The 25,764-nt window shown below is 38.0% G+C and overlaps 3 protein-coding genes and 2 long non-coding RNA genes across 6 annotated transcripts in view; 2 read left to right on the top strand and 3 right to left on the bottom strand.

Annotated features, from left to right (window-relative positions):
* The window catches only part of LOC111326941 (uncharacterized), a 3,668-nt gene extending 865 nt beyond the window's left edge, over nucleotides 1–2,803 (top strand). Inside the window, exon 2 of the mRNA XM_022931024.2 lies at nucleotides 1,492–2,803. Within this exon, the coding sequence (XP_022786759.2) occupies nucleotides 1,492–2,022 (531 nt within the window). The 3' untranslated portion in view covers nucleotides 2,023–2,803. The remainder of the gene's footprint in view (nucleotides 1–1,491) is intronic.
* Nucleotides 1–18,288, bottom strand: part of LOC148717379 (uncharacterized) — a 20,995-nt gene extending 2,707 nt beyond the window's left edge. Inside the window, exons 1-2 of one of the 2 annotated variants that reach the window (XR_015994996.1) lie at nucleotides 18,200–18,288; nucleotides 11,190–12,769 (exon numbers count right to left, since the gene is read on the bottom strand). This is a non-coding gene — a long non-coding RNA (uncharacterized LOC148717379). Of the gene's footprint in view, nucleotides 1–11,189; nucleotides 12,770–17,469; nucleotides 17,606–18,199 lie in introns of those variants that run through there. The other variant, XR_015994995.1, reaches the window with a different exon arrangement.
* Nucleotides 2,125–4,808, bottom strand: LOC148717380 (uncharacterized). Its single transcript, XR_015994998.1, has 2 exons — nucleotides 4,681–4,808; nucleotides 2,125–3,818 (listed from the first exon to the last, which is right to left on the bottom strand). It is a non-coding gene; the product is annotated as an uncharacterized LOC148717380 (long non-coding RNA).
* Nucleotides 4,704–22,954, top strand: LOC111326943 (regulator of G protein signaling 19). The gene is made up of 7 exons (XM_022931027.2): nucleotides 4,704–4,819; nucleotides 11,710–11,790; nucleotides 12,498–12,652; nucleotides 15,854–15,916; nucleotides 18,027–18,088; nucleotides 18,710–18,876; nucleotides 20,013–22,954. The coding sequence occupies exons 1-7, from the start codon at nucleotides 4,799–4,801 to the stop codon at nucleotides 20,181–20,183; spliced, it is 720 nt and encodes a 239-aa protein (XP_022786762.1). The 5' UTR covers nucleotides 4,704–4,798; the 3' UTR covers nucleotides 20,184–22,954.
* On the bottom strand, nucleotides 22,539–25,697 carry LOC111326942 (protein CREG1). The gene is made up of 5 exons (XM_022931025.2): nucleotides 25,383–25,697; nucleotides 24,391–24,567; nucleotides 23,754–24,037; nucleotides 23,392–23,482; nucleotides 22,539–23,265 (listed from the first exon to the last, which is right to left on the bottom strand). The coding sequence occupies exons 1-5, from the start codon at nucleotides 25,603–25,605 to the stop codon at nucleotides 23,162–23,164; spliced, it is 879 nt and encodes a 292-aa protein (XP_022786760.2). The 5' UTR covers nucleotides 25,606–25,697; the 3' UTR covers nucleotides 22,539–23,161.
* Nucleotides 25,698–25,764: the final 67 nt, after the last annotated feature.

Here is a 25,764-nt window from a genome sequence, read left to right as displayed (position 1 = left end):
TATTCTCGCCGAAATTTGACTACTAAATGATGGTCGTAACATTGTATTCGCTTGGAAAGTGTTTTGAATAGAAGTTCGTGTAACCCTCGTGCTAAACTGTCTTAAGAGACTTGTTTTAACATTAAGCAAAAGCTAAACACCCTTCAGGCTTGTTTCGTCAATGATAACTGAGTTGATCTCCAAATTAACGGCACCAAAAGGATTTTATGACACAATATATGCTCTTTGTCAAGGAACGAATTTGTCGGCTTCTTTTCAGTTGTAAAAAGGGTCACAATTAGGAACAATAACTTCTCAATTTCAAACGCTAATTTGCCGCGGTACTGGACTTTCAAGAGTACACTCATTTCGTCAATAAAAGTTGTGCGAACTCGAGAGAGGCCATGCAAGCGGTTTTTGTTTTGGTTTTCCTAAATAGGACATGGAGAAGAAGTACAGAAAACAAGCGTTGAAAACAGTTATCAAATGTTTCATGGCGTAATTTTGCTTCATAGTCCTGATTTTTGTTGAAAATGGAACCGGGATAAAAAGAAACGCTGCCGTCTGCTTTAATCAGCTCTACCGTCGGTAAAACTCAGTTCGAATTAGCTCACGGTAGATACTGGTAACTAGACTTCATAAGACTTACTTAAGTTTACTTTCCTTGGGAGAAGTTCATTGAACTCTTAGCATTCAGGGGAAATTTGAAAAGAGTTGTTCGTTGCCATAAACAAATTGCGCTGAACCGTTCGAGCAAGACTCTTACATTAAGATTCTTCGAATTTTCACTTTTGTTTTCCGCTATTCCAGAGTAAACAGTCTTGTAGACTATTGAGCAAATTCAGGTGTTGGATAATCTCGGCCTAATTCTGAAGCAAACAAACGACATACTTTGGAAATTTAACATACTGTTTGCGAGTCACGTCCGAAAACTACATAATGGCGTTTTGTCGACAATCAATCAAATCCTGCTGTTTATATCTCTTCCTGATTGGGTTTATCGATTTATAAAAGGTCATGTTTACGGACCATACCTATGTTTAGTTTAATATATTTTGATTGCAAAAGACGGTAAGACTGCTCTCTTTAATTGCCTTTCATTGCCCAAGTCGAGGGTTAACTAAATCTTCGCTTAATCCTGAGGCAAACAGAGGACAATTGGGCACATTTTGAAAATTAAATGCATTTCTAGAATGAAATGTTCGAGGCGAACATCACGAATACTCTTCGATCCTCTATCCATGTGCACAAACAATACTTTGTAAAAGAAAGTACAAATAACAGCACTAGAACTTAACACATGCGCACAAACTAAAGCATTTCAAAAGTGTGTCGAGGAGAACGTCACGGAAACTTGACGCCTGTGCACCAACATTGTGTCTCTGTAGTCGATTTGGGACATTTCCAAGACTCTTGAACAAAGCTTACTGAAAACAATTTTGTCAATTCCGTGTTGATCTTGTGGTCTGAGCTTTAACATATTTTTACCGTTTCCTCTGTTATGCCTTGTAGAACTCGTTAAGGAGACAAGACATGGAGTTGCTTGAACAACTTCTCAGTCTCAACAATAGTATTCAGGAATTCAAGCTATCCCAGCATGCCTCATTGACCGACATGTCCGACTCCTCCTCGGACGAATGTGAGCCGGAGACAGCCATGGAAAAACCGCTGAAAGTGAAGCGCTGGCACAGCCGTGGAAGCTTGGCTTCTGACGGAAGCGGTTATCACAGTGCGTCAAGCCGCTTATCAATCGGAAGCAATCCTTCGCTAAATGTAAGTGACGTAGGAAGTTACGACAGCGGTCATGAGAGCGGTGCTGGATTAAAATCGTGCAGAAGGAGAAGTAGAGGGAAATTTGGGTCCGGGGACTTAAGGCGAGTGTCATTTGGAACGGTGAGCGAACGAGGAAGCGGAAGTGAAATCTTCAGCAACGGAAGCGATGTTACATTTCCGGCTCAAGCTGTGAGACGGAACTCAGAATACCGCGTGGCAGAAATAAGGCCTATTAAGACTCTAAGTAAACGACAAAGCACAATATGGTGACCGCCAACTGCCACATAGAGAAGAGCGGTACAAGAGTAAAGTTCAGTGTAAAGGTTTACTGGTGTCACAGAGCTTTCAACAAAGCGTTTCTTACGCAATACAAAAAATTTTAAACTTCTATTCAAATTAACGATGAACTGTTCAAAACGTGTTACAAATGACGCGCTCAAAAAAGCTTAATGAATATTACGTTAATATTTCAGAGTGATAAATGCCCTTTCAAGGCGAACACTTTTAAATGCATTTTATTACGCTAAGGTAAATTTAGAAAACAAACAAATATCCTTTAAAAAAAAAACAAACAAAAAAAACAAAACATTGGTTAACAATGGCATCCCTGATGCCTGATTTACGTTGAAAATTTTTAATGGTATCGACACGGATAGTTCACAAAATTCGTTAAAAAAAAAAAAAAAACAGCTGTAAACATAAACCTTTTAACTCCCATAAGTGACTACAACAGAATTTCTCCTAACAATATCCCTACAATATCAAACAGACAAGTGATGGGAATTAAGAAATAATATCAGTTACCGGAGGATTATTACTAATTGATCCAATTCAAAATTCTCCGAACTAACATCAAAGAATTGTATGGCAGACTATAAGGAGAATTACTAATGAGATCTTGGGAGTTAAAATGTTAATCAGCTTTCGTTTCTTCATTCGCTTTGAGCTGCTTACGTCTGTGCAGCCAGGTTTAGTTTATCAGACAAGTCATGAAATGTGATCAACAACACACAAGGTTATATCAAATTAGAAATATATTTTGTAAACACGAGATTAGTATTGAATCATTAATAACTTCAGGAGATCATGTACCATTGGTCACCATAACTCGGATCATTCTTGGTCCATTTTAAAAATCTTCCTCTTCTTGAAAGGTCCTGGGTAAATGTATGGTTTTTTCTGAGCAATGAGTATACTTTATGAACCGCTGCACAAGAGGAATTTTTCATCCTCATTTTCATTTTAAGCATTAATCTGTTTTGTATAATCACTGCAGTAGATGACAATTTTCTTTTACAAGGCATAAATTTTTCGAGTGAAGTTCGCTATTCAGTAACATGCGAAGAACATTTGTTCCAAAAATCTATATACATTACAAATAAACCACAGCTGCAGATAAAGTGAAAGACAGACGGAGTCATGAATACGCCCGGCAGAACATCAGTTAGAGTCTCATGTTGAATATGCAACGCCAATACATCAGTTTGGTGTGGGTCTGAGTGAAGCTGAACAAGTAAACAGAAAAATTCCTCTGTAGAGCGTAGCGCCGTTCTTTGAATGTCTCTCTGAAAGTTCTCTACAAAAGAGGGCCATGGCGGAAAGCGTCTAAACACATACTTCGTACTTCTCCTTTAGTGCCGTTTCTTCAACCGGTTACCAAGCAACAAAACTGACAGTTTTAAAGTTATCAAAACAGGAATAAGTACAGGAGTACTTCTCAACTGGATTGCGTTTTTCAAATTTGAGTAAAAAGTTTCTCTACACGGATTAAAAGCGAATAAGTGCTTCTTGCGGCTGAAATGGAAACATGGTTTTCTTTGCTAACCATAATCTGTAATCAGTTATCTTACATCAGTGATATTTAGTTTAATGACAGCTTACAAAGAATCTTCGACTTCATCACCAGCGCAGCTGTTAATGATCTTGTTTTCGTGTTTGTTGACACTGCTTTGTCTCGGAACATTAACAATTTTCTGCGCTTTTCTGAAAAAGCCGCATACCGATGTCTTGTGTATTTCTTTCTTTTTCTCTGTAGGGGTCACCGCCTAAGTCGCTTGTCTCTAATGCTGCAAGAATTCAAGTTAATGGACTAGATTTTAGTGTGGAGTTTCACAAGGAAAAATTAATGAATATGATAACAAATTATCATTTGCTACCAAGACATTAACTCACTACCGCCAGATGTTGCTTTATTTTGAACTTGTATGCGCAGTACAAGAGTTTTCGGAAAAAGAGGAAAATTAAAAATCGGAGAACGATAAGAAACGCCAACGGCTTTGTTTCTCGGTGAAGTTTGACAGTCAAATGGATTAGGCTTTATAGCTTCGGTGAACAAACTTTAGTGGTGTTTCGATCGTTAAACTAATTGCTATTTTGCTTTCTAAGCTGTATAAACAAACATAGCCTTAATCCTTTCATTTTCTTTATTTATTTGAAAAGAGAATCTTACGCAATTACAGTACATTTTCGATTCATTTTGCTATCTTTTGAGGCCGACTGCGAACGCTTGTTATCAAGGTAGGTTTTACTTGTTAAAAGCGTTTATCAAAGTTTCCTCACCGAATGATTATATTTTGCTTGTCATTCGCGACCCAACTAAAAACGTGAGTTTGTTATGCAAATGATGCTAAAGGTTTCATTTCCCTTTCGTAAAATGTCACTGTTCCAGCCACGATTAATGGAAATACATTCACTTCGAACCGGATATTGTTTTGTTCCCTTGCACGGCAAATCGCTCGGGCGCCTTACACTCCAAATGCTTGGAGTTTTGCGTCAGTCTTCTTAAAATTTCCCCACAAAACAACCACGATTTCCAGCGAAGACTGGATTTGGCTTTGGCACTACGAGGTACTTTCTATTGATACAGGCTAAAATATTTAAAATTATTTATGTTATCGAAGAGAAATGGCATGCAACCTTCTTTCTCACCCATGTATCGTCGCTTTTAACAGATTTTCGTCGCTCCTCGTTTCTTTTTCGGAGTTTGTCAGTTGTGGAAAATCGAACGGGCACAAGTTAGGAAACCGCTGTGCTTTTACACTGGGTAATGAGTTCAAGAAATTGGAAGGTAAGTGGGTATGTGATAGACCTGCTTGTTTTCTACTTCTCCCCTTAGCAACCCATAGTTAAGTATGTTTGTCGCGCAGCTATATGGCTCCATGCTGTTTGATCTTGCTTCGTTTTTGTGCTAGCAGTTTTTTAATACGAAGTGTTACATCTTTTTAATCAAGAATGCCAAGGTTGAGCAAATAGTCCGGCTTTTCACGTATCAGCCCACTGCGTTGCTAAATAGGATAAATAGTCAAAATAGTTACAATTATTCTCAAAGACGTCCATATGAAAAGGTCCAAGTGAAAGCGTCTTAATCGTCTTTTTGTACTGTTCGTGCGTAAGTATCCTATTTTTATAGCTTTTAAAGGAAGCATTGGAGACAAGCAAGACATTTCTGGAAGAAAATGAGAATGTGATTTTCATTGCGAGTTTTCGAATCTACCAAAATGTCTTCAGGATATTTATACAACGTCGAGATTTCGCGCGGTAAAACATTTCAAAATTATAAAGAAAATAAACGAAGAAAGTAACTGCGCTTTAAACGACTAAAAAACAACTCAAATGGCGGTCGGCGTGCTGCGTCGCAGCCATTTACAGAACACAAATTAAATATGCTTTCCGTAAAGAAACAGCTGCTGTGGTTTTCACATGCAAATGAATGTGAATCGAGCTACGAGTTTCTTCGAAAGAAAGTGTTTTCAGCATCTCATCAAAAGAAGGGATGAATAAGTTCGCTTCCGACTTTGACTTTAAAACGCAGTGGTGTATTCACTTGTACTGTTCTTCAGTGGTTGCAGTGACGATAATACAGACGAATTGTAAGAATTATGTTCCTTTACGCTATTAATTCACGATTCTTCCGCTGCGCGTCAATTTCACCGGGACTATGCCAAGATTTGAAGGTGCTTTAAATAGGGGGGCAGAACTCTCTTCTGGTTGCGACAAAAATATTATGTTAATTGAAAAATGTCGCTTTTAGGACTTAAATGCAATTATTTTTCCATGTTTCACCTTTTGGATCAAAATAATATGACAAGACAAGGGTATTAAGTGACGGCATTTGGGGAAACGTCATGTTTTTCATTCGATTTATCTGAATAATTCGTTTTCTCACAAGTAGATTAAAATTAACCAAATTTAAGCTTCAGTTTTTCATGAAAGTGCAAATCAAGTATATCACAAATTTCTACCTCGGGTAAATATTTTGACTTCTTACACCTTAATGCACGCATCACAGAGAAAACTGATTGAACCAGAGTCTGGCCAGTTGCTATGGAAGCGGTTGGCTCTCATCCAGAAATAAATTTAAAACTGGTTCGTATTTTTCGGTCTCTTACAAAAGCGTTTTTTAAGGCTGAGCTTTCATTAGGTCTTATAAGGAAAAACTGCTTAACTTGTTTACAACAACACGGGCCACACTCTTAAAATAAGAAATGAGCTACTCAACCAGATTTTCATACTGATCCACATCTGATGTTTGTCAGTATGTTGTCTGTTCGTTAGAGGAACTGAAGGTATTTATTTTGGTCAGCTAGTGCAACTCTTCCCTTATGTGGTGTTTGCTAATCAACAACTACTTGCCGAATTGTTGGGGGAAAAGGTGGCTATGGCTATGTTTCAATCCATATTCAGGCAAAGAAGTAGTAACTCGAAAAACTGAGTTCGTATTCTTACTAAAAAAATGCTTCACCTCTTAGTCTCGGGCCGGGTATGATCGTATTATTTTCTGAACAACTGGATCAATTTCAGCCCCTTTGTTTTAAAAATTAAGGTCTTTATAGTAAGAAACAGTTACGTATCTATGTCTTAAGAGGTCATGGGCTTTTGGAATTGGTCTACAATTTAAAGAAAACTTTCCTTGCTAGCCAGAAGCACCGGAAAAATCCTTATAAATTTGGAAATTTTTGAGCACTGGAATGCAATTTTAGCGTTCTGATTGGTCCACTGAATGCCAGTTACTAGCTCAGACAATCTGATTGGTCCACTGAATGCCAGTTACTAGCTCAGACAATCTTTCAGATAGGGTAGTTTGACTACGAAAGGAAAATTACCAAGCTAGGCGTCGATTGACTTAATTTTCTTTCGATGGGAAACGTGTTCTGCGGAAAATGGACACCATTATACAAAACAAGCAACTTTGCCGCAAAGACGGTAAAACAGCAGTAAAAGCTACAAAACTCGGAATGACACTACTTAACAGTGGGTCCGGCTTTGGCTCTGGGTTTCTTTAGCAGATTGCAGCTATTTCTATTACTAAGAATGATTTAGATGGTCTTATCAACAACAAAAACTTACATGGCAGAGGTCTTCCCACCCACAGATGGAGGAAATGTTTTCTAAAGAATTTCATGCTTACCTGTGTATTTCCATGTGTCTACGAGGACTTCAGCTGGATGTTAGAAAAATTCCTGCATGAAACATGTAAGCATAGAAGCTGTCTTTGATCGTTTGGTTTGAAAAGCACTGCCCAGAAAAACACCTTCACTTGCAAAGAAGTAGCGTACGTCTCTTTGAGCTGATAGCTCGAACCCTAAGCCCTTCAGTGAATGCTTGCCTCAGTAAGAAGCTGTTACCAAGAGTGAACGTCGCACAAGTATACTTTTATCCGATGTTTTTATATAAAAAAGTGGACAAAGTCACTTAGCTTCAGCAAAATTCCATGCATCTCTGACAAAGCTGTCCTTGAAAATTGATTGCTTCATTCGCCCACAATCAGGGAGCCAAACATTTATCCAAATATGAACTTTTAAGACTAGAATGCATGTCTCTGGGAAAGACTGTGACTTGTACACATGAACTTTTCATGGCTTTAAGGGTTGTTCACAGTATTTTTCGTAAAGCGTTGCTCATGTCATGTGATCATTTTATGAAGGTCGGAAGTTGCATCCGACAGCTGCCTCTCATACAACAAAGGCAGTGACTTTACTCTGTAAAAAACGATTAATACTTTATTACAAGTGTATTCAGCACGATAAGTAACCCCAAAATCTATTTGCGACTTAATAATAATAGCAAAATTTGTATAACTTAGCTGGATTTTCCTTTATGTTAAAATGCACATTCAGTAAAGAAAACACCATTTTAATCCCTATAAAATGGTTGGTTTGACATGGCTTTATTGCTGTTCGTATGGTCGCTAAACACGCTGAAAGTCTCCAAGGATTTTATGTGGTTCATTCAAAGTGTTGCTTTTCACCCGGCCCAATATATTTCAATTGCGCTGAGACAGAAAATACTTTTACGTTGCCTTGCATCTTTTTACCTTTTGATCATCATTATTTATGGTTATTTATTTGGACTGAAAGATAGTTTTGTACAGCCAATGAGGAAGCTCCGAGCAATGAAAGTGGGAATGTAATCCAGACAAAATCCATGTCAATGACAGCTGCAATAAAGCGTTACTGCCCATTTTCCTCCGCTTATTACATGATAACGTCAAGTTGTCATGATTGGAACAAGAAGCTGTCCATCTTCAGTAATACTGTACACAAATCATGAAAATTTTCCTTTTGAGCAGTTGTTGCGAAATCTCCCGTGTCAAACGTCTTACGCCTCTGAAGACCAGATAATTTTCCTTTTAAAAAGTTTGAAGTGTTTGTTTGAGCCACTAATCAAATCGGCTTTTGTTTAAAAGAAAACAGCCATGGAAATTTGTCGAGCGCGTGATTGGTTCACTAGTTGATTGTACCGGGGCCGATATATGACAATCTATGTTCACACTTCAGATCTTTGTCTATCAAAAGATACGATCATCGCATTACTTTCGAACTAAAATTGTTGCCATATAGACCTGAACCAGATTTCACGGCAGTGAACGAACACGGAGAGTGGAATAATTTTTTAAACAAGGTAAGGAAAAATAATTTTCGTTCCTTTCGTTTCCATTTAGAAATGTTTACATAAATTTATAATCAATGTATTTGCATCCATAACCGGCGTAAAAATCGGCCACGGCTAAGAAACTTAAAGCGAGCTGATTTTCCACTTTTTTGAGCGGTCTATTAGTGCATGGCGAAAATAAAACGATAACTGGGAATATCGTTATTTAAACGAGTTGTATACCTCGAAAGGTCGCCGCGCCACAATAAGAAACCCATATATACATTTTTTAAAAGCTCTAATGTATCAGAAAAAGGAGCAAAAGAAAGTTTGAAAAAGACATATTCAACAAGGACATACAAATAATTGGAAAACCATCATAGTTCTCTAAAACTGAGAATTAGGATTTAGGACTCCGTTGATAATTTGCTCCAGATATTACATTTTGTCAAATGTGCTGAAGGACGCTTCTCGCTAGTCCCTTACCGAAGAGATAATTTACTTCGCTCCATGTTCTGTCCTTTTATTTGAGGATTACGGGTGAAAAATCAAGATTGCAGCAAAATCTTCGCAAATACCTTGCCGATCATAAAATTTATGATGGTTTTCCTTTGTTGCTGTGGTGAGAAAAATAGGTTTTGCTCTCTGGTCGCTTCGTAATCGTTATCTTTAGAGTAAATACGATGAAAAATGTTTCCCATTTTATGTATGTTGAGGATTGTTCGTGGCTTTAGATTCGTTCGAGATAAGCCGCTCGGTATTAGGGCGTCTTTGTGGCAGCATGGCTTGAAGCAGATGTTTTGCAATTAAAGCAACTTTTGACTAACGCAACGTAATTATCTTTGATTAAAACCAATCGGCTAAACAAGGAAGATAAATTGAAATTAGTTAGCGCTGAAGACTATACTCGGTTCTTTTGTTTGGGTTTTTATTGTTGCGTAAGCCTGGTATTGGAAATGTACCATTTGCCGATAAAGCATTTGCAGAAAAAGGGTGGGAATCTTCTTGATTAAATATTAATTTCCCTTTCTTCAGGCAAAAGAATAAGTGATTCCTTTCACTCGGCGAACAATCTGCGATGTTGAGGATTTATGCGAACAAAGTCGACGGCTGAGACGAATTTTAAATTAAATTTCGATTTCTAAATTGTCCAATTTGCTATTAGTACGTCTGTCCTTTTATCGGACTATAAGGTTAGTTCTGATTTCTATTGTTGTGCTTTTTTGCTTTATTTTGTTTTATATATATATATATATATATATATAAAACAAAATAAAAATATATATAAATATATATATATATATATATATATATATATAAAGTGTGACTTGATTTTCGTAGAACAGTGCTCAATACATAGAAGTAGAGCGAAGTATATATTGTGGGAGGAAAAAGACGAGTAAACTACAAGTTCATCCCTACAAGCCTGTTTCGTGGTCGCCCACTCATCAGGGGATTTGAATCCCCTGATGAGTGGGCGACCACGAAACAGGCTTGTAGGGATGAACTTGTAGTTTACTTGTCTTTTTCCTCCCACAATATATATATATATATATATATATATATATATATATATATATATATATATAACGTAAAAAACCTTATCCTTGAATCGGAGAGTGCTCTACAATCATGGAGCTTTGTAAACAATTATTTAGGAAAATAAAAATTAAAACTTCGCACTACAGATCTGTTTCGAAAGGGTTAAAACTCCTCTCTCGTCAGGTGGATATATATGTATATTGTATATATATTGTACGTATATATTGTACGTATCATACACGATCCTCGCAGTAGAGAGCGCTATTTATGCAATAGCGAAAATCAGACCTGGAAAAAAATCAGGCCTGAACGGAATTCGAACCACTGACCTCTGCGATACTAGTGCAGGGCTCTACCAATTGAGCTAACAAGCCAACTGGGAGCAGGCCATATATATATATATATATATATATTGTGTTGCGTTGTGCTTCATTTGGTCAATGAATCAATTTGCAATCACATGTTGTACGAAACTTTTCGCTTCTCCAGGAAAAAACATATCTGCAAATTATTGTCCTATGGATAAACATGGTGAAAGGTTCTGGTTGAAAATTATAAAATGACATTTTCTGTCTGCCTTTTGATGAGCGCTACGACACCTGCATTATGCACGGCGTTGTTTATGAATACTTTATTTTATTTAAAACAAATAATTGATCAGTGAAGGCAATCGAATTTTAGATAAACAGAAGAGGACAAAAATTGACTGTCATCAATTTTTTTCTTTGCTTCATGTGACACAGATAAATTGGATGACGTCGAATAAAAATTTTCTAGTTGGATTCGAGTATTCCTAATTGCGGTTGTATAAGCTAGCCAAAAAACATCTTGCGATCTTTTTTGTTTCAGTTTGAAATTTTTCTGCATGGATCGTGCGCAAAATCTTTTTAAAACAACGCGCTGTTTAATGCCTTTAAAATTTTACTTTTATTATTTGCCTGAGTGCCACCAAGAGGTTTTTTCTCCATGAAACTCAAAATATTTTTCATTTTCCTTAGAATTACAAATGTGTTGAGCTTACGCACCTCAGTTGTGTTTAGCATTACAGTGGAATCCTGATGTCTCGAATCAAACCTTGTTTCCCTTGGATTTGCTTCACTTGTAATTTCACCTCCGATTTCTCGAACTCCCGATTTCTCGAACCAATTTGCGTTTCCCCTGGAGGTTCGAGAAATCAGGATTCCACTGTATCTACCTATGGAGCATTCCAATTTTCCTAACAATGTTTAGATTCACCTTAAATGACAGAGCTTCCTCAGCGAATAGTGTTCTTTGCAAACCTTGAACTCTTCGAACACGTGGTGCATGATCAATCGATCAAAACCCAAGGCTACAAGTGACGTAACTGCGCAGGAAAACGAAAAGCGCGTGGCAAGCACGGCAGCTAAGCGTGGCATAAATATGTAGCATGCAGAAAGCTATGGAAGAAATTTCAATTACTGTGTTAGTTGTCTTTAACGTACATAAGTGAAAATAATGGGACTTCTCTCGACGTAAACCAAGTTTCACTCGCACAATTGACTAATTGAATATCTTATTTTTCAGAGTGAATCAGTGCAAAGCAGAAAGGCTGATGCATCATGGTATTACGACTTCAGTGAACCAATTGAGAACGACCGCGCAAGGGTAGGTCTCTTGAGAAAACTCGTCATAGCAGTATCCATGCTTTTTGTAGCATAATAAACATGCATGGATTTCCAGTAACAGGGGCGAGATTTGCTTAACTCTTTTACTTCCGAGAAAGAATGGTCGAGTAATAATTTCTTCCTACAATATCAGTACCCTACCAAGCAGACATGTGATAAAAAAAAACAAAAAAACAAAAAAAAAAAAACAGAATAATCTGTGGAATATCATCAGATAAAACACCACATTCTCAGAATTAATCAACATTATAAGAAACGTATGACAGACAGCAACGAGAATTAATATAGAGATCTTGTGGGTAAAAAGGATAAAAACGTTTTGCTGCTTTGGAGGCCTATTGACTGTTTCAGTATATTCAGAAAGTATTGCAGCCAAACGTAAAACCGTAGCACCTTTTTTAGCTTTTTTTTCCCCAGTGCAAGATACCAACGTCGCGACATGATCGCCCTAAAATTGTTATATAAGCATCGTTAAAAATAAGTACCTGCATAAAATTAGGAAGTAACTTCTGCTTCTAGGTTATGTGCATCTGATTAGAAATAAATAAATAAATAAATGAATTGGGTTTTATGGAATTCATAGTTGTTCGTCCCTTTGGAAGCGAAATATTTGTATTTTTTTTTTTTTTTGGCTAGCTCACGAGAATTTTGAAAGTGAACCGATTTCAATTCCTTTTTTTCATTCAGAGCACCAATACACAGCTTGAAATTTATCTGACTGAGACGAACATCAAGAAAGCCACTCTTGAATTCGAAGAAGTCACACGGGAACCAATATTGTCGAGACGGAAAGATTACTGCTGTCTCTGCTGGTGTTTCTGTTGCTCGTGCGACTGGTACTGGTAAGTGGCTTTCATTGTTTTTGCGCATCTGTAGTCTGTGTAGAAGATTTTAAGAGCTGGGCGGTACAGATCTTTCCTCAGTCAAGTGTGCTTTATTTTCTGGTCAGCGTCGTTTAACTGCGGAAACAGCGGTAAATTTGTGAAGTGATTAAAATCAAACAAACGAACGCTCGTTTCCATTGATCTCATAGCCTCGTTCCCAGGAATTCTCTTCTCCTGCCTCTCTGACTTGGTCGCGTCAAAGTAACATCGACTCTACAGGAGGTAACACCTTCGGATTTCTTTTATGAAGTCGTCACGTGTACAGCCCGATTGTACCGGAAGTTGATAAATGTAAGGTGATTTGGCGAAACAATTTCGTTCTTACACAGTCTGGGTGATATTCATGTACTTTGTGTAATCCGATGGAGTTTGACTTATTCATTTCCAAGTGTAAATTTCAGTAACCAGGCGATTTTGTGAAAATTAATCGCATATTCATTACATTCTGGAGTTATATCAAGCCTACTTTGTTAATAATTTTCTCCATTCTTGTTACCTGCCTTTGATAATGTAAGAATAACTTACATACCGATCACTCCTGGGAGACAAAAATCTAAAGATTTGCCTCCAATATAAATGATGCATTATCTCTTAAGTTAAACATAGCATTTAGGACAAGTTTGACGACCCCCTCTACCCTCCTCGGGATGTCATCATGTATCGCGTTTTGCAATTTTTTTTTTTAAATAAACACACTGTGAAGAAACTCTTATGTTAGGGCTTGATAGAGAAGCGGAACTAGCTGCAGCTAACGTTTAGCTCAGGTCGGCAAAGCTTTCTTAAAACTAATTGTGATGTCTTACTTCCTGTGCGTAGATGTTAGTCCCAAGCGTGACCTCCGTTCGGTAATGTTTACGATACTTGCATGGATACAATGCCGAATACAATAAATATGCGATTAATTTTCACGAAATCGCACGATTTCTGCAATTTACACGTGGAAATGAGTAAGTCGAACTCCATCGGATTACACAAAGTACACGAACATTACCCAGACCGTGTAAGAACGAAATTGTTTCGCCAAATTACTTTACATTTCTCAACTTCCGGTACAATAGGGCCGTACACTTGTACTTGACGTATTCGCAAAAGAAATCCGAAGATGTTACCTCCTGTAGGTCGATGTCACTTTGACGCGATCCTTTAGCTCTAGTTAGGGGAAGTACGAGAGACCCTGGTATCGAAGTTTAGTGATCGGGTTATCGGAATCGGCAGAGAATAGCCTGCAAAATACTTGATTCAAAAATTTAACTTCAAGAAAGTTCCGCTTATCATTAATAATACTAGTTTTACCTTTATTATCCTATCATTATCACGATTCTTATCATTTTTTATTGTTACTGACGCGAGAAATGTGCAATGTAATAAAGGCAGTAGATACAACTTCTTCAGTTAACACCAGCCCAACAGTTAAAATCGCAAATCGTCAGGGTAAATTTTAATGTTATGGCCTTCTTCCGATGTTATTATCTGATAATTACTAATGTTATACTTGAACTTTGCCGATTTGAAGGTGTTCAATACACGCCGTATTAATATCATGAATTAAGTCTCTAATTTTCGTTCGCCTTTCTCCGTTAACCGGTAATGTCTTCTAATAAATATGGGAGCTTAAACTTCCATGAATAGTTACATTCAATGATGAAAAAGTGCTTTTCTCAATCTGTCGGTAGGGGATCGCTTTATTTCATATTTAGCGCGGATTTTCAGTGAAAAGAGTTATTGTTAAATCTAATCGCTAATTCTAACAGTTCAATTTTGTTTTCATATGATAGTGGATAACTTATCTAAAAAGGTAAAAAGATAAATTTAAAGTAATAAATTTTACCCATTGGTTATACTGTCGAAACGAGAGGCTTAGATGGGGCGCTTTTTTAGTTTAGACACCAGACACCGTCTGTACAAGTAACAGTAGTAAGCAATTTATTTTTCTTTTCAAGATTTAAGAGCACGAGTTTCCTGGCGCCAGAGTACTTTCTCGATTTTTTTTAACGACTCACTTTTCCGATAATTAAAAGCAAATGTTCTGACAGACTTATTTCTCGGCCATTTCTTTTAGAAATTACTCTGACTAATTTCAAAGACTTGAAAGCATTGTTAATTCAGAGTTGATAATTACTGACGTTATATTTGAACTTTGCCAATTTGAAGGTGTTCAATACACGCCGTATAATATCATGAGTTAAGTCTCTAATTTTCGTTCGCCTTTCTCCGTTAACCGGTAATGTCTTCTAATAAATATGGGAGCTTAAACTTCCATGAATAGTTACATTCAATGAGGAAAAAGTGCTTTTCTCAATCTGTCGGTAGGGGATCGCTTTATTTCATATTTAGCGCGGATTTTCAGTGAAAAGAGTTATTGTTTATCTAATTGCCAATTCTAACAGTTCAAAATTTTTGGCTCGATAAATAAGATACCAAAATTCCCGATTATATTTAGTTGCTGAAACCTATCTGTAAGCTAGAACTAAATATTTTTGAAAAACATCAACCAACTAAACCTATAATGAATATTGCGGATTGGGTCTCGTTGCACATGACAGATTCCCACTTACAATGATAAATGTAATTTATGTATTAGTCTTCTTTGTGGCCTATTTCCATTAATAGTCCAAATACTTTGAGCGCTCTGCTGGCAGTCCAGATATTATTAATTCTAAAAAAGGCATGAAATCTGCTTTTCAAATCGTTTTATTTTTTAAGAGGATTTCGAAGGACTTTCAAACTAAATACAATTTTAAGAAACCTTGAACGGTGAATGCTAATCGGGGATTTAATTTTAATTCCTCATGGATATAGATTTCATGGCAAATATTGGGCTTCCAAAACTTTGCATGTGAAAAAGAATATATTCAGTCTACGGAATTACACGAAAATCACCGCTGGATGCTTTGATAATCGTATTTTTTTTCACGAGTGTAGCATTCATTATAATTGCGGTCAAGGTTTCGTGCGTGTTAGCCGTCGTAAAAAATAAAACAAGTCGAGAGTATTTTGCTCTGAAATGTAAATCTGACAACCGCAAACGCGACAGTTTCAGCTTCGCCGTACGCCGAGATAGAGGTTTGGTTCGGTGTAAGTCGCTGTTTTTCATGTCGGAAGATTGTGGTATTTAAGGCTTGACCTATACGTGCTTTTTCTTTTCTTTTACCTCACCAGCCCCGCTCGCCGTTTCAGAGTTGGAAGCATGGAGACAGCGAAAGATAACAAATACAATCCCAAGTAAGACTGAACTAAACATGAATATCCGTTCTCGTTGTTGTTGTGTAAAACTGACTAACTGCCGGATGTCAGTGAAACTTGATGTATTTCAATATGGAGAGAACCGCGTCATTTCAGCTGTATTTAACCGAAAACTTACAAATATATTTTGATATGCACGATATTCTAGCTCTTAAATTTTAAACTGGATTAGTAGCAGTAACATTTTCCGGATTATTGAAGCTGTGACAAGCAAATGACGTCGATTTCATTTTGGGCAAAACCCGTTGATAGCCAAAACCGCTCTTGAAATTTAATTCTTTGCTTCTAGATGCTAACGCAAAAATACAAAAAACTTCTCGTAATATTGAGCTGCGAAAGGCCTGTTTTCATGTGGTGGTCTTCTTTACTCGCTGTTCCCTTTGATTTGGTGTTAAGTTTCGTTCACGAGGTTACGATCAGAGCACACTATTCGTCCTACATAAATCAGCCATCTGTAGTTGCGAAATGAAATTGACTTTCCGCCTTCTGGAAAGTTTCCTTTTTCTTTTATTGCAAGACGCAGCTGTAATTATGGTGGAGAACCAAATATGTATTTTGGTTTAAACAGGAAATATTCAAAAGGGGTTGCACAATTTCACTTCCGAGAATGCCACTATGCCAGTCAGGTGAACGAAATACGAGTCGAACCGGCGCTCGGGTCATTTTACGTCAGACATCCATCGAGTAAGTCCCTTCGTCAGATAGTTCAGCTCGTTCGCGCAGTTTTCTCGTTAGTTTTATTGGTCTGGACTTTTCCTTGCAATCCATATTTGTAGCATCCAATATAGCCAACACTTTGGAGTTCTTAAAAGGTTTCTGAGCGTGATCCAGGCCGTCTCTCTTGCGGGTTTTCGTTACTTTCGCTTCGATGCAGTTGGGCTGTATTTGTCTGAATGGAAATGGAAGGTTTGGCGATGCCAGTGGGTACGTTGCTCAATGTTCACTTTCTCTTACCTTTTTTATCATTCATTATGGTAGAGACCCCGCAAGATAAAGGAATAATGTCAAAAGCTAGAGTATGCATTTCATGGTGCACATAGAAACAACTGGCTCGAAGATATTTTAAGGAGGACAACTAGAACTGAAATGAGTTAGACTGAAACGCGAGTGGATTATCACGGAACCCGTTTGTCGTCATTGTTGTGTTTTGAAATCTTCTGCATTAAACGTGATGCTTAAACCGAATGTGTTGGAACGAATGCTCGGTGAACCATTAAATGGTGAACAAATTACCATTTCTTTGAAAAGCGAATTTGAAAAGTAAAGAGTACTGCTTTTATATTGTCAGTGAAGATTCACTCTTAACCGAATTTAATCACGCACTAAGGAAGTGATACGCCCAAGGACCTCTGCATCTCATTCATGCACACTAGTATTTAATTACCAAATCCTACGGTTTATCCGAGGTGTATCCCTTTTCAAAAGGTACACTTAACAGCTCTAAATTCTTACTCGACGGCTAAAGGCTTTTTTTCGAAAGCGGGTATCGGACTGTTTTTACCGCCAAATCTACCGTGATTAATTTAACTTACCGTCCGGTGGTGTCTGTCTGGAATGCACGTCTTACTTGGCTCATTATTTTGACTACAATCGACACGTGAAGTGGTTAATATAAATTTCCTTTGGTCGCTATGCCTTAGGCAGTACGTTCCTTTTCATTTAATTGCGTTATCATAACGCAATTAAATGTATTGTTCACACTAATCAGGAAATATAAACGCGAGGTCTTCTCTCACGATTACAAGACATCGCCATCTTAGATATACATGTCCAAAAAGACAATGAATGTCATCACATCGGGTTTAATGCACTGCTGTGGTTTTACTGATTTAGATTTTATTAAAACTTGTGTGTTTCCAGACTTTGCCTCAATTCCGAAAGCATTTTTCTCTTCTTTGCAATACTTATCGTGTTTATATCACTTACAATACACCGCTGACTATTGATTGACAGCAGAGAAAGTTACAGTATTATACCATTACAACTAAAATACTTGCCTCACTTTGAACGATACGTTTTTAAAAAGAAGTTGTATACCTGTTGACGTAGCCGTTGTTTTGATTGTTTAATTTTACTTCTCTGTTCCTAGACCTTCCAGAGAAGAAGTTCAAGAATGGGGAATAAGCTTTGAGAAATTACTCACAAGTAAAAGTAAGTTGCGTAGCAATTTTTGCGGAAACCATGCAATTCGTTGCATTTACATTATAAGACAACAGCAAAACAATAAGTAAGACAAAGGCAATGTCTTTCTCTCATATTTACCGTAGGCTTCCATGTACCGTATACCCAAATTTGTTCTTGCTCTCCATATTTAGACATTCACCTGTAGACTCTTTTGCAGCCGTTCCTTTCACGCAACAAACAACAACCCCTCCCCCTCCCCCCATCCTATGTCGGTTACGTAATGATCCCCAATAAAACTGCTACATATACCGCTGAAATGGGAGCCTGTTTCCTCTCTAACATTTTGGAAATAGGTTATGTGATATTGGAAATCTTTCTCGCCCTGTTCCACAAATTGTGCAGTAGATAGAAGCTAACACTCTTTGTGCATGTTACATGTGCTTTATTGTTAAATAACTTTGTATAAATAACTTTAAAAGTGCCAGTCATCGCGTGACTCGGGTAGCGACCCGGAATTTGTCGTATCTGTGAAATCTCGGCTGCCAAGTAAAAACATCACGTAAATTTAGTGACCAGTGCCGAGGAATTTCCTACTCGTTAAGTGAATGATAAGCTGAGCTGCACTGACCGTCAATCTCTTTCTTTAAGCTGGGGTAAAAATTTTCCACGACTTTCTCAAGTCCCAGTACTCAGAGGAGAACTTATTGTTTTGGCTCGCAGTGGAGAAACTTAAAAAAGAAACAGATCAGGCGACTTTCAAAGAACTCGCGCAGTCGATTTACCGGGATTACCTATCAGCGGAGTCACCAAAAGAGGTGGGCAATATAAAGTGTGATTCATGTACAATGACTTCAAAATGCCTTCAAGTTGGCGAAAAGGTTTATGACGGATTTTGCGTAAGTAATCTTTTAAGAAATGAGAAGTTTGCAGATTTGAGGCTGGTATAAACATCGAATTTTTTGCGGGACTTAGGTAAGTTTTTAATTGGCTTAATTGGGTGCTCAAGCAGCTTAGGGCAAAAGGACATTATAAATGTCAAAGATAATGTGGATTTTAACGTTAGGAGATTTTCCATAGGAAAGCCTGCCGATCTTCAACATGCAGCGGTCATTTCGAGTCCCCTGAATAAAAGCTTTGTTTTAGCACGCTCTTACTCGTTTTTTACTGCAGGACTAGGCATGTGGTTAAAGCTAAAAGCTTCCTATTTGTGTAGACTAAACTCGGCCACCGAAAGATAAAGCTCAACTATTTGTGTTACAGTTTATTATTGTTTGGAAACAATAATCTGAAACACATTAAGGAAGGGCAAAATATTGATGGTTTCTTCAATTTGTTCTTCGTTTTAAGTGAAAACTCATATGCCAGAAAGATAGTTTTGGGGTTGGTTGTTTGTCACATGATCTCGTATCACAGACAAACACGCCACGTGATAGCGGCAGCCGCGTTGTAGTGGCGCCAGACTGTCGATTGGCAAATCATCAAAAGAATATCAACTGTTTGTACTCTCTTGTGATCGCTGATTGGTCTGACGTACCTCTTCCTGGTATCGGCGAGGTGACAAGGCAAACGTAATTGTATGACTAATTGCATCACTGGCTCCGCGATTGGGCAAGGAGAAGCGAATTCTGTTTTCTGATTGATTACCCGAACGGAAAACATGAGCTTATCTTGCCTGTTCCACCCCCCCCCCCCCCCCCGAACGAGGCGGCCTAATGTCGGGCATGCGCAAGGTGGTCAATTTCGGCCCGCACGCGCGCCAATTTTTCCTCCTTTTATACATATTAGACAACGTAGCCACTACACAATTCGCACATGCGCAGAAAATGGCCACTGCGTTCTCTTTCTCAAGCAAAGCTGACCTGTATTGACGAAGATGTAGGTCATGTTATGCTCTCATTTGCTCTTATTTTATCTACCCCACTCATTACTTTTTTGATTTCGCCTCCCATAGGTCAGTATCGACCACAAGACTCGCCAGCACATCGAAGAAGTCTTGGAGGAACCCGACCAAACGGTGTACGACAATGCTCAACGTCACGTCTATTACGTCATGTACCAGGACTGTTACCCAAGATTCATTGTGTCTAACGTGTTTAAGGCGCTTCTTATCAGCAATGACTGATCATGTGATCTAAGACAATAGCTTACTTTCTCTAGAATAGATTCGACGAAAAATGACACGAAGTTAGATTAATATAAAGCTAGAGATACTTTCCTCATCGTTTTTCTCCGTGATTACGTCTGCAGTGATGTCAAGATTCCGAGAAAGTGGAGGGACATTTTTTATAAAACATAACCGATGAGACCCGACGTGGCCTTGTCGATCATGTACATAGAAGAAGAAACAAGAGCTTCATGCGAATTGTTAAATAAGTAAATTGAAAAGTGCTTTTAGTGAGAGCAAGATCCAATGAATTTTAAGGGCGTTAAACGTTCGTTGTGCTAGAGCCCACCATATAGATTTAGTTTTGGGTTTTAAAGGGCGCGTCCGAGAGGCGCAAACCAAAAACTTATCCGGCATCGCTTTCCTTTGCTTCTGCGATTCCCACAAGTTTCTACCGGTTTTCTGTTTTAACAAATATCAACCTTAAAAGTGTGTTCCCCAATTTAATGACATTTTCAGGATAGCTCCGATAAGAGAACAAGGCAAAAAAAATGTAGTTATCATTAAAAAAAATAAATAACTATGACTCTTGTGCTGAATGTTTTTTTCTTTTGTTATTCAGTTTGGTTCTCAGCTTTTTTCTCTCTGTGGGAAAGAAAACCTGAGGTATCATTTTCTTTCACCGTCTGGTCTAGTCCCAAAAAAAATTTCTTGTTTTGAAGACTGGAGCGAAGCTTGATCGCGGAAAAAAGATTGTCAGATCTTGCTATTTGACTTCACCTCACGCGATGATAGTAGATGGCCCAAGTGCGTCACAAAAAAGTGCGCGTCTGACTATGGCAGAAGTTGAAACAAAGAGACTAGTAAAACGGTGAGCTTCAAGATATCAAGAATGGCTTATGAGAATATAGTTGAGCTGCACTTCAAAATTATGTCTGTATTATAGTATATAGAGCAATAGAGCACATGTTCCATTTAAAATAAAATCATAAATGAAAGACATTAGTAAATGGAAAGTTGCCATTCACCAGCTGTGCTTTCCGCCCGTGGGGCATCAGGTCGAGAGAGATAATTTTGGCGTATTTAATGACGTCGGGTATGATATGACGCGCGTGGGGAATAACCATCCTGACAGGCATATGGTGCACATGATGATTTTTCAGTTCACTCCAGATTTTTACCTTTCCACGGTAGATCATTTCAGGATTAGTTTGTTAAGGATGCGCTCAAGTATTCAGTGTTTCAGCTCTTTCAAGTAGTTGCTTACCCCTTGTTCTCGATGTCTTTACGTCCGATCATGTTTAAGCTGAGATAGTAATAACTAAAAGTGTCAGCATAGAGTTATTTATATACGTAGTTCGTGATCACAAGGCGTACGCATGACTTTTGCGCTTAGAGTTTTGGGCGCCTGTGGATTGACCCATATGTTTATCAGAGAAATCTATTTTCAGGTTGCATGATCTCCATACGAGATGGTAATAACCAAAAGTGTCAGCATAAGGTTACCGTTATTTATATTCACAGTTCGTGATCACAAAGCGTACATATGACCTTTGAGCTTAGAGTTTTGGGCGCCTGTGGGTTAACCCATGTGTCCATCAGAGAAATCTGTTTTCAGGTTGCATGATCTCCATACATCCATGACAGTGCTTGTGAAAAGCAAGAATAGTTCAACCACCACACTTACGGGTAACGTAAAGAATAGACTTAACGCACCACTTATTCGTGTAATCGGTAAAGGTCTACAATGTTTCCGTCACTATTAAGTCTATTTGTGTTCGATTTACATTCTCAGTATGGAGACCATTTTCCCCGAGATTGACTATTTCATTTCAGTTGCCAATTTGAAGAGGCTCTCTTCTCCTTTTTTTATGATTATGTATGTGCATTTCATTTCTTCAATTCTCAAAAATTAAAATTTCTCGGCTGAAACAAGAATTGGCTCAATAAATAGATGCCTTTTCTACTTCCCTAGATCATTAGCTTATTCTCCCTCCTGTTTAAGCTTCTCTCCCCTTTAACGTCTCCCTTTCTCTATCCCTTCTTTGTCTTCCCTTTGCTCCAAAAATTGCAGTGGAAGCCACATGGCTCACAAAAAAATGGAATAAAATTCAATAGAACAGAAAGGCAGTTGGATACAACTGGTGTTTTGAAGGGAGATGTTATTCAGGTATATAAATATACATACCCATATAAAATAAATATATACTGACCTAAATTGAAGGCCTTGTATGGGGAGGTATGATTGCATTAAATCAAACCATTCAGAAAGAAACATGTGTTTCAAACAAGAGAACCCTAGAATTTCAGTGAATACATAACAAATAAAATTTATAAAGGAGGTATTACATATCAAAATAAAGCAACATACCCTGGAACCAAGAAGTAACAATTTATTGAAATTTAGAAACATTCTTTGAAAATTTTCATTACAAACATTTTTCCCCTATGATAAACTTTTCTGTCCTGCATGGAGACAGCCTACTTTATAAAATTTTATTTTATCTGTTGCACATTAAACATAGGACTCATTAAGTTGAATTGAAAGTATGATTTCCGGGCTGCATTGTGTCTAAAAAAGCATCAATCCCATGTTTCCCATTAACAATGGTTTGAGCTGTATGTTTCAATTTTATAAAATAATCTAAGTTTTCATTAGAACTACAGCATAAGCTACAGATCATTTGTTTTATGGCAAACCTCTCCAACAGTTCCTAGAGCCTGCTTGCAAGCCAAAAAGGCATGGTGAAATTAATAATGGACAAAAAAAAAAAAAAAAAAAGACAAAATCTCTTCATGGGGTAAGAAAAAAACATAAAAGCTAAACCCACAAGAAACACTAAGTGCTTAGTGGGCCACACAGGTAAGGGCAAGCATTCCTAACTCTGTACCATTTCCTAAATCATTCTTCTGTAATATAATGATAGACCAACTTTTATCAAAAGCAAATGTTGGACATTTGGCTTTAGAAATCCAGCTCTAGTGATGGAGTTGATTTACAACTCAGCCTTAAAATAATCTTCCACAGGCACCATAGTAGCACCCCCAAAAATGTCAACAAGCCACACATCTGTGATGACAAGCTTTAGTGTCTGCCAGCCTGGAAGAAAAAAAATAAGTTCAAGAAATTGATTCCATTGCTGTGCCTTTTTTCAGTAAGAGATAACAGATGATGTCAAAATGTGGTGAGAATAAAGAAAGTGCCACCCAAATTTTGGGAACTCACCGTGACCCTTAGGCCATGTTTTCATCACAGGATGTCTCGAAAAGAGGGCATCTTGTGCAAATTTTTCTTCCTCAGGACCAACATGGACAAGCTGCAATGATTGCAAAGGAAAATGTACAACCCTTGTATCACATTTGAATTGGATGAAAAATCTGGGAAACCTTTGATCTCATAACCACCACCCCAGCTACCTTTGAAAATGGCCTGTTAGCTCTGACTGAAGATCTGATTAGAAATTCTATCTTCTTGTAGATATATGCTTTTCCTTGTGATTCAGTTAAGAGAATGTCACCTCTTCCCTACATAAAATGCTGAACTTACCTATTGATAACTACTAGTGGTATAAGAGATGGGAGATATACCTTTCCAATAAGAGTCACTCTGGAGCAAAGAGGACTTTCAGGATCCCAGTCATGAGCCTTGCAGTAATCACTCTGAGCCTCTGACAGCGCCAAGCTGGAAAGCTTGTTGGCCTCAATGTTTTTCACTACAGGGTCATATTTTGCCACGTAAAAGTATGGTACACCTGTACTGTTACTGACAGTGCCATCACTAAAGGAAACTGCCATTCCAAAAGGTACTCCAACCATTGATACAGAAATGGTTGATATTGATCCCCAGTCAGTGTTGTGCACAATGTACCTTGCTACATTAGGGAATGGAGAAAATAAGAATGAACTTGACAATAAAACAACCTTTCCTATAACCCTAATTTGTCTAAATTTGACAAAATGACTGTGTATTAAGCTTTCATGAAAACATAATCTAGGCAGCGCAACTCTATGCTGGCCTCTTAAATATAAAAAGCAGCAAACCACAAAGGGTTATGCATCAAAGTTGCAGTAACTGACACAGAGAACTGGCAATTAGAAATACATTTTTCACCCAAACTGATAAGGAGCACATCATCTTGGTGAAAAACTTAACTCATAACAAAGACACTAAGTCGTCAATTCAGAGCTTTCATACAGTCTGATTGCTGTTGACTTTAATATTCACCTGTTTTTGCCTTTTCAGATCTTGGAGGTGGATCATACAGAGATTCAGACAAAGGCCGAGGTTTAAACACAGGAAACATCTTTGCATGCCGGTGTTCCTCTCTCATCCTAAAGTTGTGCAAAATTTTGTCATCAAAACGTTCTCCAGGCCTAATTTGTCTGACACGGGCTTTGTACCCTGAAAGAGAATAGAAATTGCTTGATTTGTTCACCCCAATTTTTCCTCCCATAATTTAAAATCTAAGATATAGCCGTGGCTCCTTAAAAGATACTTATGCATTGCCCATGAAGCAATGGGTATTAATATTCAGCAGGGGTGTGTGGGGGGAGGGGGGATTAATAAACAAGTTTTACAGGTAATGAAAACATCCGCTTGTCATCAGTTTAAACAGCAACTCTTTCCTCTTATTCCACATATAGGACTCTGCTTGTCATGCTTCATCGTTTCTTAAGCAATTGACCTATTTTTAGCCCTCATCAAAGAATTGCGTCAAACGGTAAAGCTGCACATAGCTTTCTGAGTAATTAATTCTTCAACATCATCAACACTCGTCTAGCTTATCCATGTTCCTTCGATTTCGCTCAAAGTACTCTGACAGAAAAATGAATTTAAAACCGTTAGAGACTGGAAAAGGTATCAACTAGGTATCGCATCAATAGCTATGAAAGGGGTATTAAATAAAATACTATGAATAAAGTCGAAACAAACCCTTCGGAGAAACAGATGGTCTGTGGAAACCTGACTTGAGTGAAGAGAGTCGACTTTAAATCTTTTAACAGCGTTTTTTCTATATAATGTTTTCCAAATCCCAACATCCGTTAGAAAACCGATAAACTGCAATTGGAACAGGATCGAATCTCTATTGGAGATCCGCCGGTGAAAGGTCGAGGGGCGATCGAGCAAACCGACAAATTACTCGTACGTGAAAGGTAGTCATAACTTTCCGCTTCAATTCTTTCTTGTTAATCGAACGTACAGAAATACTAACAAACCTGTATCTCGTGAAAATGATTGCTCGTCGGTGCTTGGATTGTGAAAAGTGACCGCAGACAAAAAGACACCCAGTATCACCATGTACGCCAGGGCATAGCAAACGAACCTACAGATATGGCCGGAATCTTCGCCGTTACTTTCGTCTTCCACATCAACATCGGGAAATGGAGCTTCGATTTGGTCCTTGCTCAAGAGCTTGACCTTATCCTCTTTAGTGCACATCACGAAGAGCGCAAAGGGGTAAGCTGCGTTCTGTTACCTGCAGCGCTTTGGTCTCAGCCGGAATCTTTCAAGTCTGGGTAGTCTTGTGTTTCCAAAAACATTTAATATTAACACTTCAGTTCATTGGTCAAAGTCTGAACCAATCAACAACGACCTCTT

The sequence above is a fragment of the Stylophora pistillata genome, chromosome 13, assembly GCF_964205215.1.
Source record: "Stylophora pistillata chromosome 13, jaStyPist1.2, whole genome shotgun sequence".
Taxonomy (NCBI): domain Eukaryota; kingdom Metazoa; phylum Cnidaria; class Anthozoa; order Scleractinia; family Pocilloporidae; genus Stylophora; species Stylophora pistillata.
Note: the sequence above shows the minus strand (reverse complement) of the source record. Positions and strands in the feature narration are given on the sequence as shown.

Excerpts from the sequence above, each read along its gene's own strand:
- LOC111326943 (XM_022931027.2), top strand. The coding sequence starts at position 4,799 with ATGAGTTCAAGAAATTGGAAG. Across the intron at positions 12,653-15,853 it reads TGCTCGTGCGACTGGTACTG|CCCCGCTCGCCGTTTCAGAG; the intron begins GTAAGTGGCTTT and ends TTACCTCACCAG. Across the intron at positions 18,089-18,709 it reads GAAATTACTCACAAGTAAAA|CTGGGGTAAAAATTTTCCAC; the intron begins GTAAGTTGCGTA and ends TCTTTCTTTAAG.
- LOC111326942 (XM_022931025.2), bottom strand. The coding sequence starts at position 25,605 with ATGTGCACTAAAGAGGATAAGGTCAAGCTCTTGAGCAAGGACCAAATC. Across the intron at positions 23,483-23,753 it reads GAGTGACTCTTATTGGAAAG|CTTGTCCATGTTGGTCCTGA; the intron begins GTATATCTCCCA and ends CAATCATTGCAG. Across the intron at positions 23,266-23,391 it reads AACATGGCCTAAGGGTCACG|GCTGGCAGACACTAAAGCTT; the intron begins GTGAGTTCCCAA and ends TTTTTCTTCCAG.